Below are 12,706 nucleotides of genomic sequence, written 5' to 3'. Positions count from 1 at the left end.
TGGGTTAATTTGACCCATTAAAACTCTTTATTTAGTGTAATTTACTCGTTTTTTCTATTTTAAAAACAAGTATAACTGTTTTAATGGGGAATGTAGTCATAGCAGAGGTTGTTGGTATAGTTGCGTAAATACAGACTGAATTTCCTTTGATTGATACGCTGTTTCCCAGGGACAGCAACAATGTTCTTAGGTCAGTTTGACCCAATAAAAAACATGAACCATCAATATTTAGTTTAATACACTATTTTTTTTTCATAGAAAATAAGTTAAAACTTTTAATTGCACCTACATATAAAATCCATGCATATACAATGGCATTAATAAAAAACTTTAATTGCTAAATTAACACAAAATATCTTTTCTGTGGTGGGTCAAATTCACCAAATGAACTTTTAAAATTTTATATTACATTGATTACACTTCTAGGCAGAAGACGGTTCATATTGAATACTATATAACTATTAAAAACCTTAAAATGGGTCATATGGCCTAACCTGGTGATGCTCGGGGAGCGATATGATGACATGGGTTAATTTGACCTGCATCATAACAGGATGGTTAAATAAACCTTCATACCAAATAACTACTTTTATTTATAATTAAAAATAGGCCAATGCAATGGTCTAACCTGGCTGCGCTCCCCAATATGACATGGGTCAATTTGACCCACAACACAACAGGAGGATTAAATAAACTTTAATACCAAATAACTTTTAACGAATTAAACTTTAAAATGGGCTAACCAGTTCTCTAACCTGGCTGCATTAAGGTTGTGATATATCATGACATGGGTCAATTTGACCCGCAGCAAAACAGGAGGGTTAAACTAACTCACAATAAATACTGTAACTACTTTCAACTATTCCCTTTTTAAACTTTAAAACGGACCAACTGCTTTAACATGGCGAGACGACTGGAGCAAAATGTGACAACGGGTCAATTTGATCCACAACAGTAATGTTAAAATAAACCTCCATATGAAATAACTGCTTTTAACTACTAAAAAGTTAAATAGGCCCACTGCTCTAACCTAGCTGTGCTCCTGGAGCAATACAATATGATGAAATGGCTCAGTTTGACCCCTAACTTAACAGGAGCGTCAACCTTTATACGAAATCTGTTAACTATAAAAACTTCAAAATGTGCTAACAGCACAAACCTGGCTATGCAACTGGGGCGATACAATATGATAGAATGGGTCAATTTGACCCGCAATAGGAGTGATAAATAAACCTCCATACCAAATAACTACTTTCAACTATTGAAAACTTCAAAATGTGCTAACACTATAAACCTGGCTGCGCGACGGGGGCGATACAATATGATGGAATGGGTCAATTTGACCCGCAAGAGGAGTGATAAATAAACCTTCATCCCAAATAACTACTTTTAACTATTGAAAACTTCAAAATGTGCTAACAGCACAAACCTGGCTGAGCGACTGGGGTGAAACAAGACGATGGAATGGGTCAATTTGACCCGCAAGAGGAGTGGTAAATAACTACTTTTAACAATTGAAAATGTCAAAATGGGCCAATAGCTCTAACCTGGCTGCGGTAGTGGAGGGATACGATATGACATAGTTTAATTTGACCCATAACTCAACAAGACGGTTACATTACTAAAGTAAGGGAGGGTTAAATGAATAAACAGTGTAAACAGCATGTCCACAGTGTCAAGACTCACCTGTAGTTCTCCAAGCAAGCGTCATTAAAGACTGCATACCCCGCGAAAAAATGTCAGTGAATTGTCCCCGAATAGGGATGCTCTAACTTGTTGAAAAAGTTTCTAGGGTGGACTTCACGTATTAATCACCTTCCAGTGTGACTCTGACTACTTTTCGTCTCCTCTCTCTCTCTGCTTGTTTGTGTCTTGAGGAGGGGTCAGCTTTTCCACTCTCACTACTTTGGGCCGCAGTCCCACTCTAATTGGCTGCCTTCGTAGGCCTATCAGAAAACGACTACTTTTTTTTTTTCTTTCTTTAAGTCACCAAGGATCAAAGGCCTGTCTGTCAAAAGGCTTTTTGCAGCTGAGAAGGTGATGTGCAAAAAAAAAAAAAAAAAAACTTTTCTTGGACTAAAACGGCACAGGCTGCAATCAACAGTGAGGAAATTCTCCAGAGGCTCCTTAATGAATCACTCTTGGGACGGCATATTAATGAAAGGAATTACTCATATTAGGCCTGCCATGCAAAACCTTAGTGGAACTGCTATAAAATGGCACCAAAACATTTTTCTTATGGTTTCAAAACTTTAATACAGCTGTTGGAGGACTTTAAAAAAATAAAGTAAAATAAAATAGCCCCCGATAGAGAAAAAAAAATGTTTATGTAAGGACTGAGTAACAGTATCCTGCGGGGCCACTCATTCGCTGGCTAAGTAGAGGAAGGTCAGGTAAGCTTATTTACCCAATTACCTCACACACACATCTCCATTTGGATGCTTGTGTCACAATTTGCCATTTATAATTTAAAATATGACAGTGCACATGTCTGATTTGAGCAACAACAAAAAGCAACAGACAATTTTGCCAGGAATGTATAATTTCTATCAATAGAAAATGACAAGAATAACAGCTTGAAGTCACTTTTTTATGTTAAATCTCCCACTGATTCATGCACACCCAGCAAGTTACACTGAAAGAGCCGCAAAAAAACACTCAAACTCATTTTAGTTCATCCATTGAAGCTATGTAATTAATTATTTATGTACGTCTGACGGCCATGTGGTTGAGCTGTCTGTACAGAGAGCTTTTTAACTGCTGCACCCTAGAAGACAGAGAAAATGGATACATTTAATATTCCAAAATTCAATCCTAAATAATGAAGTAATAAAACAAACAATGATGATAGCGGACCTGTGAGGCTGCTGCTGCGGCTTCCACCCTTGCGCGTGAATGTGGCAGCAGACGTGAGCTGGACGGGCACCCTGACCCATGCTAACGTTATCTGCAACACATACAAACACATTACGTATTAGCAGTATAAGCATACTATAAAACACGAAACTTCACTGCAAAATCCGATTTCAACAAAGAAACAAAAACACTGTGTTATAGTCTACATCCAAGCATTAAATCTTGTTATTGTTCCTATTTATTGACATTTTTCATTATACTTAATGTATTACGAATTTATATTCTACCCCATGTACAAGACCGTCATTATGTATCTAACATGAAGTTTTAAAAAAAATTAAAACAATTTTTAATGACAAAACTGTAATATTGTAAAATTGTATATTTAAATGTTTCCCTTTTTTACAAATGTTCTCTTCTTTAGATACGCAGATATCAGGGAGTATCATGGATTGTGTGCACTATATTGATTACTGCATCATCGCTGTATTGTGACACCAGTGGCAGAATATCTTGATATCTGGTCACAAATTGTTCTGTTTCCACATGCCACCAATATGCGAGTAATTTGACAAAAAAAAGTATCATATTATGACCATTAAATTACAAGAATACTTTTCTTAAAATCCACAAATCAACCCAAGTAAGCCCTAAATTTGCACAGATTTGTTTTTTGCTTCAAATCCTATTAAAACATATGCATAACATTTTTAAATGTAATGATCTTCTTGTTAATATGTGAAAATATTTTTTAACACTTCGCTCAGTGGTTCTCAAACAGATAGGTTTAAATAGTAAATTTAAAAGTATATTTAATATTATTCTATGCCACTGTAATATTATTCTATGCCACTATACCATTATACACAGTTTGAACACTCCGCTTAAATATAGGAAAATAAAAAACTACTCATAACAATTAAATTAAAATGAATTGTACGTCACATAAATGTTTGTAAACAGTTCTAAAATAGTAAATACAAATGTATTGTACCACAAAGTTAAATACAACTGAAATGGACTTTACGAATGTAGTACATTAAAAAAGTTAAAGTCACATAATATAACATAAAATATAACATTATACAAAGTTTGAACATTTAACTTACTAGTGGACAAGTACCATACTTTTGAGAATCACTGACTTAGATTAATAATGTAATTGAATTAAAAATGAATAGCAATTTACTGTCGCATCTTACTCGTTACTGGAGGGGAGTTCAATGGTACCGTCTCCTTCTTCTTCTTCTTAGCCTGTTTGGATGCCTTCCAGTTGACGAGGAACTGTCTGGTTACCTCCTGAATGTCGCGGCCATCCAGTACCTCTGTACGGGCAGATAAATACAAACAACGAACCTGGCCTGTTAATACGTTCAACTTGTATAGAGCGAAAAGACGAGAGCTACTTTACTGAGTTTTTTGCAGGCCATGATCATTCGGTCTCTGTATTTAGCGGTTTTACATGCAGGATTTCCGCGTAAATCCATTTGAAAGAGCCAAAGCCAGGGCCCCAACACGTCCTCTAGCTCCTGAGGGGGAAAAAAAAAGACCAGCTCACTTATTAATGTAATAATTTGGGCTGCTTTTACAAATTCACCAGTAAATATACGTACAAGTATGTTCCCCAGTCCTAATCAGAGACAAACACGGAAGGATGTTTAATGCAAAGTCCATAAACAACACATCAGTCTGTTTTAATAAACAGTGTCGCCGGTGTCGTGTCAAATGCAAGTGCCCCCCCGGGGCCTGTACTTGTATGTTTATCCAAAAGGCACATTAATCCATGCCGTGGAAATATGAACACTCTCTGGACACGCTCTGATTGTTCATTGCCTTCCTGTCTTGGCCAAAGCGCTTCCACTTTGCAGAGTGGCGCTGCAATCAGTTCAGAGAAGGCGGCGGGGGGGACACCCCCTGAGCACAGCTTTGATAAATGATCGTGTCAGGGCCGTCAGTCAGAAGCCCCCTCGCAGCCACCGAAGCTAAATCACCCCCAGCCCTCGGCTCCAGAGGGGAGTTGGGAGTTAGAGCTCTGCCGGGCTAATGATGGGCCAGTTATGAACCTGCATTTGACCAGCACTTCGATTGATGATGAAGATGCTCCCCATTTGTCAACCGGGCTGACTGCTTGTCATAATCTATTTTGGGGAAAAAAATCCATACTCCAGAAGAGCGGATTGATCCATATGGAGACTTGTCTTTGAGGGATCAATAGAGGCAGACGACTTGTATAAATTATAGGGTATTGCCAAATAAAAATGACATCTTGTACAGCAATTACGTTCTCCAAATAGTCGTGGCAATTGGGAAGTGATCTGAGAGCAAGAACGATAAAAACCCTTTGGTTTCCCTAATTTTTTCAACTCAAGACCCAAATTTGGTTACTGCCCACACAAAAACTCATTATGTATGTCACAGAACATGAAAAGTAATGTTAAACACAACAAACCGGAAGCAAAAAGCCCTTTAACGAAAAAATTGATGTGTGCTGGCTTGACAGCCCAAAAAATACTTGCCAATTATCAATCCGAGTGAAAAATGAGTCAAACTAGCTCCAGATATAATGTTTGGGGAAATGCTGTTATGAGGCAAACAGCAGTTTACAAAAAGGATGTTAGCATCTAAGAAATTGTGTGCAAAATCGACAAGAAGATGAAATGGCTGAAATTTGGCAAACCCAATAAAAACAGACACAAACTGGCTTGTTATCCCACGTTTGGGAACCCCTGTTATAAGGCAATTAGCACGTTACGAAAAGATGTGAGAAAAATTATTCATAAAGTTCAGAGGAAAATGAATCCAGGAAATTGCATGCCAGCTCGAGTCCATAAAATGGGTGACGATTGACAACCAAGTAAAATCTGCTTTGTTTAGCATTCATTGTAAGCGGTTCAGAAAATGGACAGATGGATGGATGTAAAGTAATGAATGCTAGAGAATGTAATTTCTGTGGAAGTTGCGTGTGAATGTTGAAATGAAAGAATTAAGACTTGAAATTTGAATGGTTTGAATTGCTAAAGAAATAGGTATAGGTAAAGTGTCTCTTAATTTGAGAATTCTATTGTGAAAATGTGAGAATTTGAGGAATGTTATAAATACTTGGGTAGATGTTCTGAATGAGCGCAATAGTTTGAAGCGGGAAATAGTTTCACAACAACCATGTAGCAAAAAGCTCTTAGCTAAAAAGACCAGTCACTAAAATGGCTGAAGCTTTACAATAAAAACCGACTCACCGATCCTAATTTTGGGGTCACTGTTAAAAGGCAGTCGGATGTGAGAAAAAAGATTTGGGGAGAAACTGGCGCTCGTTTTAAGCTGTCAGTGAGCAAAATTCTCCGGGGAGTGCCTCGCTGATTTGCTGAATAATTCTAGCCCCGAGAGAGTCATGCAAGCCGACGGTTGGATTTGCAGGATTTGGTTGTGTAGAACTCGTATCTCCATATCATTTCACACGTGGCTGCGTACAGCTACGCGAACGGCTTCACGCTAACGCCGTCAGCTAATCATGCGTCAGATGGACTTCAAGGGAAAGTGGTTTGCAAAGAAGCATTTTTACCTCCACGTTGTGCAGCTTGTTGTCAACGGCGTAAAAATGTTTGATTTCCTTCAGCACGGCCAGGTCACGGATTTCGTCGATGTTGTTGTTACTGATGTTGAAAACACACAGAGATGTCTAGGAAAAACGAGAAGTGTTCATTTTTCAATAAACAACTGAGAAAAACACAGCACCTTAAGTTGATACTAAAAGTTTGTACAATTTGGAAACAACGATATATTCAGGAAAAAAAACAAAAAACATTATATATAATAAAATATGCACCAATAAATGGGAGTTTGAAGAGTCATTGTCCATGAAGTCATCCAAGACATCAGCAAATCTTGCGAGTTGTCTTACGAGACTTCGGTATCGCCTCGTGAGACTTCAGCAAATTTCATAAGACTTCAGCAAATGAGACTTCATCATATCATGTGAGACCTTTGCATATTTCGTGAGAATTTAGCTAATCTTGCGAGACATCAGGATATCTTTCGAGACTTCGGCATATCTTGCGAGACTAAAGCATATTTCATAAGACTTCAGAAAAACTCATGACAATTACACAAAGCTTTGCGAGGCTTCAGCAAATCTCCTGAGAGCACAGCATTATCTTGCAAGACTTAGTGTCTCATGAGACTTCTGCAAATTTCGTGAGACTTCAGTGTATCTCGTGAGACTCCAGCGTGTCTCTCATGAGACTTCTGCAAATCTTACAAGACTTTAGCATACCTCAGGATACGACAGCATATTTTATGAGACTTCAGCAAATCTTGCAAAACTTCAGCATCATCTCGTGAGGCTTCAGGAAACTTCATAAGACTTTAGCAAATCTTGGGAAACTTTTGCAATTCTTCCTCGACTTCACCGTGTGATATCATATCTCGTAAGAATTACTTATTTTGTAAGACTTCAGCAAATCTGGCATTGTTTTGTGAGACTTCGGCTTTTCTAATAAGGCTTCAGCTTGTTTTGTGAGACTTCAGCAATGTTGTGAGATGCCGCAAATCTTGCAAGACTGCAGTATATCTCGAGACTTCAGCTGAAGCAAAAATCTAAGAGAACAATGGAACATACACCCCAAACGTACACAAGTCTTTTGCGCTTGTTTTTTTAAATAAATGACTGCCTTCAGCGAACCATCAACGCTACACTTCTGTCACATGTGAGTCTTTTAAAAAATATATATTTTAACTTTATTGTACACTGGTCAACTTCTTTATGTCTGTCAAGAATGTTAAATTGTTACGTAAAACATGGTCTCTACAGTTAATAAAGGCAGTGACTCTGAGACTCTTCGTCTATTTCCCTATCTGAGGTAGAATCTGGGCTAGATTTGCTGTATTAACAGTGGCCTCTTGCTATCTAAGTCACCTTGATAAAGTTGTGTAACGGCAACATTTAAGAAAAAAAAACTGGAACTGTTTCAATTTGCACAGCAATTTCTTTGAATGATCTAAACAAACAAGAAGCTGAGCGAGTCATGGGCCGTTAAACTGAGCCACACAGGGCTCATTGACATCATCAAACAACATCCCCTTCACATGGACCACCAACCAGCGAGGCATCTTGTACCATACACGTGTTTTTAAGCCTCTTATCTGACCTCTTTAATTACTCCTACATCATTTTGAAGTGCAGTGTCGATGGATGACTATTTTTGTACAGTAAAAAAAAGAAAAGAGAAAAGTGGGTCATACAGCCAGGGAGCACAGGGTCCTGGGGTCAAAAAGCAGCTTCTCCCCAGGGGGGAGCCTCTGACTCTCCACGTGCAGCTCCTCCAGCTTGCCCAGGCGCTCCAAACCCTCCACCAGTGAGATGCTGTTACCGCCCAGGTAGCTGCAAAACACACACATACGAGAGTCCTACACGGTGATGACCATAAATGGTAAAGTTAAAAAAAATAAAAATAAAATAAAAAGACACTCACACTTTGGAGAGATTTTGCAGATGGCCCAGGTTGTCAATGTGCGTGATGTTGTTGTTCTGCAGGTACAGATGGGTCAGGTTGCAAGCGTAGTCCAGGTTCTGGATGCGCGTGATGCGGTTGTCGTACAGGTAGAGGACGCTCAGGTTGCGGCATGTGGAGAGGTCGCCCTGAAGATGTGCCACAAAAAGGTAAATAGGAATGGCATTTGGGGAGCCCAGCAGAACCCCTGGAACATAAGCCTGGTTGATGTCATAGTTGTTGTCTTTTTATTTTGTTGTGTTCTAGTGGAAGAATGTCGGCCTCACAGTCAGGAGATCTAGATGTGAATCTCTAGGTACTGTGCTTCTCCACCCACATTCCAAAAATATGCATTTTAGCTTAATTGAAGACTCTACATTGTCCATAGGTCTGAATGTGAGCGTGAAAGCTTGTTTGTCTTTTTGTGGCCTATGATTGACCGGCGAGCAGTACACTACCAGACTCTAATGAGGAGAAGTAGATTCTGGTGATGCCCATGCACTTCCTGTGTGTCGGTACAACTTTGAGCAGTTATTCATGTTTATAAAAATGCTTGTTTGTCGTTAAGTGTTTATCAACACTAACATAGATGTCTTCATACGTTTGTTATTATTGTCTTTTGCCGTTTGCAGTGGGGTGGTGGAGAACTGCACTGGATCACACTGAGGGGGGGAGGCACCTTATTAGAAACAGCTGAAACGGCAGCACTTCCACACCACTGCAAAGTGCACACCACAATAATAAACATGAGGGTGAGCATGGAGATGTCCTCTCAAGTGGGAACAATCTCAATTTGAATCAGCCGCAGTAGCAGCAGCACATTATACACCTTCGTCGATTCATAGTGATGCAATTGCCTGAATTTTGCAATGAAATAAGAGGAGACATTGCTTATAACAGTTCCTAGACCAACAATACAGCACATCTGACACCCAATTTCTTATCTTGCTGAAATTATCCTGTTTTGATTTTCAGATTTGAAAAAATGGATTTCTGATTTTTATATTTTCTAAAAAGCATTTTCAGATTTAAAAAATATTTAAAGTTGTATACCAAGGCACCACTGGAGCTAATGTAAGACAAAAGGTGAGGATGGCCTCTACTCACAATGTACTCAATGTTGTGCCCAGATAAGTGGAGGTGGGTGAGGGTCCTAAGATACTCTTGGAGGGAGAGGCCTCTTTTTTTCTTGAAGTTGTTCCTGGACTTGGCTATGAGCTCTGTGGTCAAGTTAACCATGGTGGTCCTTCAATCCTTCCCCTTTCTAAAAGCACATGATGACAAATTAAGAAACACTTGACCATACGTTAAAAGACTTGCAACTCGACTTGGACTTGAACAGCAGTGACTCGGGACTTCACTTGGACTTGAATCCATTGACTTGAAAATACTTTCTACTTTGCCCAAAGCACTCAAAAAAAAAACAGTACTTCGTAGCCTTCTACAACTGTATGTGCAACTTAATACTATATTATTGAAATATATGAAAAACACCAACGTGTGTACGTCTGAATGACTATTTAGCAGGTAGACAACCATAACTGCTAAACTTGAGTTAATTATTATCGTCTTTAGATAATTCACGCTCTTTTGGGCATGCGTAAGGAGGGGGGAAAAAAAAACAAAACAGTACAACATAAATCAACAATAAATGACAGCTAAATAAAGGTATACATTCGAAGAACCACATACACAGAAACGTCAACGACATTTACCGTAACAAAAAGGCTGTTAATTAATGCAAAAAAAATTAAAATAAATCCACATTGCATTGTGGGACTCGCTTGGCTTAACATCACGTATGCTTATTTAGGTCAGCATAAGCAACTACCTTTTTGAACGATCACGCAAACAGTCACACGGCCGGCCGGCCGTGCGTTGTCTGGGCTTCCTTTAGACTACAGTCTGGTTTAGTCAGTATAGTGTTCTCAAGAATCATCCTTGTACTGTATTCCTTTTTAAAATTCAGGTTATTTACCAATCGATCAGCAACAGATCTTCATGTCCTTTTCTTCACCTCTTTTTGACGTAATATTTTACATAGAGTTCCTACTGAGATACCACAGTTGGATAAAATTGTACCTTTATAACAAGATGACAAACTCATTCCTCTTTTTTTCAATTAATGCGTTATGTTTTTGATACTCACAAGGAATACCAAATTTAAACTGAAATCTATATTTGTGGTTCAAATTGCCTCACTAGAAATGCTTGTCGACAAGAAAATGCAGTTTCCTGCTATATGCACAATGTGAAATTTCAGAACAATACTGTGTAACTAAAAGAGGAAAATAATTGGTTGTTCATTATTAAGTGAATGTCTCATTTTCTCTTGTGTATTCACAATTGCTCTTTAACCAAGCAAAAATACATTTACCCTTACACTAGATTATTCCAATAGAATTGTCAGTAGAATAATCGATTACTAATTGCAGCACTACTGGATGCAAATCCTCATTTGTGACAGGTCTGTTTAATGTCACTTCAGAAATAAAGTGATAAAAATAAGTCATAGCATAGCATTGTCATAGAATAAGCAAAAACCTACTATTAACTGGTTTTGAAGGGGCAATAAACTAAGCCCCCCCCCCCCCCTTGACGATCGGTTTTGAAGGTGCAAATTTTTTTTGATCAGGCCCCTAGTTTTCTTATAAAGGTTCAATACACAAATTTGTTTTTTGGTAAATAAATATAGATTTTGAAAATATATTAAATCTATGAATGCAGTGTATAATATATACATACTTAACAAATATTAAATATATTAATATATATATTTTTTTGTTGGTAAAGGGACTCAAAACTCAAACGAGTTACACTTTACACAAGTTACACAACTTGACTCGGGACTTTAAGACAAAGACTTGAGACTTACTTGTGACTTGCAACGCAATGACTTGTTCCCACTTCTGGTAATTACCACATGTGATTTTTGTGCGTCAGGTTGGTCCAACTTTATGATAAATGCCACGCTATTTGATGACGTCACATACGCCCAACCCTTCACTTTAACTTGTCATTATTTTAAAAAACAACAACAACCTTGTCATTATTTAAACATTTAGCGGTACATATACGGCAATGCAACTGTTTTCTTCACGTACCTCACGACAAAATACAGAATATATAGAATGTATACAGCATTTAACTAGCACAAAAGTCTTAACAGAATCGTGTATGTAGCCGTTGATGCTAACTTGGCTAGCACCACAATGACGTACGGTACGGGTACGACACCTGACCACAATTTGACGTCGAGTACACGCACATAAAAATGAAAAACAAAAATATATCCTACCTGCTTTCAGTGGGATTAGTATACGTGTGTAAAAGCAACAACAACAAAAAGAGTTTTAAAAAGGGTGGGACCGTGTTGGAAAGTTATTGGACGGCAAAAGCGTTGCCTTGGAAACCAAGGAAGCACCGGAAGCGAGTCAACGACTGGTTTAAACTAACAAAATAGAATTTACATATCAAAAAAATACTTTGACTTATTACAAGAAGTAAAACTAATAAGATCAATGTTTGGTAGGGCAGTACAGTGGACTGGTGGTTACCACATCTGCCTCACAGTTTGAGGTTGCATGTTCTCCCTGTCCTCACATGGGTTCCTCCTACACTCCTAAAACATTGTCCACATAGGTGTGAATGTGATTGTGAATGGTCATTTATCTATATGTTCGTTGCGATTGGCTGGCGACCAGCCAGTACCTTGTCCCTCGCCGGAAGTCCTCTGGGATAGACTCCAAATTCCCCCGCCTCCCTAATGAGGACAATTAAGCACTATAGAAAATGGAGGGATGATGTCTCAGAATGCAGAAGCTCATCCAACAGGGATCCAATACCACAGTGCAGCTAGTCCCCACATTACATAATGGAACAACCAAGTCAAGGTTCTGCACAGGCTCAGTATGCCTTCAGCGGCATCCCCAACCCGGCCACATTTTGCGTCTCGAGGCGCAATGGCCTTCCCGTTGGGGTCCGCGGCATTGCAGTGACACAGGCCAGGAACAGAAGCACACTGGAGGCCATTCAGTCCGTGAGCCTGCTCAGTGTCCACGCAACCGTAGTGTCACGTTGTTTTCTTAGGGTATTGTAATGGCCAAATGTATATTTTGGATGTCGTGTTCAGCTGAGAAGGGAAGCCGGTCGGGGGGCAGCAGACGTGTCTGCTTATTCTCCCGAAAGATCAAGTCAGGCACCACTTCTTGTAATGATTTTCATTTGCAATAAGTCTGGAAACGAGCAGGCCCGTTGTGAAGAAACCGCTTATATTAGTGTTTGCGTGTTCATTCCTAACGCCTGTTTTAAGTCTTTGATGATCACAAAAACATGTTGGAAGACCTTATGAATAGCATGTGATTATA

General features: G+C 38.8%; 1 protein-coding gene across 2 annotated transcripts; it reads right to left on the bottom strand.

Annotated features, from left to right (window-relative positions):
- Window positions 1-2,167: 2,167 nt before the first annotated feature.
- ppp1r42 (protein phosphatase 1, regulatory subunit 42) lies at window positions 2,168-11,723 on the bottom strand. 2 transcript variants are annotated; one of them, XM_061666582.1, is made up of 9 exons: window positions 11,638-11,723; window positions 9,447-9,603; window positions 8,322-8,488; window positions 8,092-8,230; window positions 6,413-6,529; window positions 4,268-4,385; window positions 4,059-4,181; window positions 2,857-2,947; window positions 2,168-2,767 (listed from the first exon to the last, which is right to left on the bottom strand). In XM_061666582.1, the coding sequence occupies exons 2-9, from the start codon at window positions 9,576-9,578 to the stop codon at window positions 2,704-2,706; spliced, it is 951 nt and encodes a 316-aa protein (XP_061522566.1). In that variant the 5' UTR covers window positions 9,579-9,603; window positions 11,638-11,723; the 3' UTR covers window positions 2,168-2,703. The 2 variants fall into 2 exon arrangements, with proteins under 2 accessions (XP_061522566.1, XP_061522567.1); XM_061666583.1 differs by lacking the exon at window positions 11,638-11,723 and adding an exon at window positions 11,215-11,259.
- Window positions 11,724-12,706: the final 983 nt, after the last annotated feature.

The sequence above is a fragment of the Phycodurus eques genome, chromosome 21 (genome assembly GCF_024500275.1).
Source record: "Phycodurus eques isolate BA_2022a chromosome 21, UOR_Pequ_1.1, whole genome shotgun sequence".
NCBI classification, from domain to species: domain Eukaryota; kingdom Metazoa; phylum Chordata; class Actinopteri; order Syngnathiformes; family Syngnathidae; genus Phycodurus; species Phycodurus eques.
The sequence above is the reverse complement of the archived record's forward strand: the minus strand, read 5'-3'. Positions and strand labels throughout refer to the sequence as shown.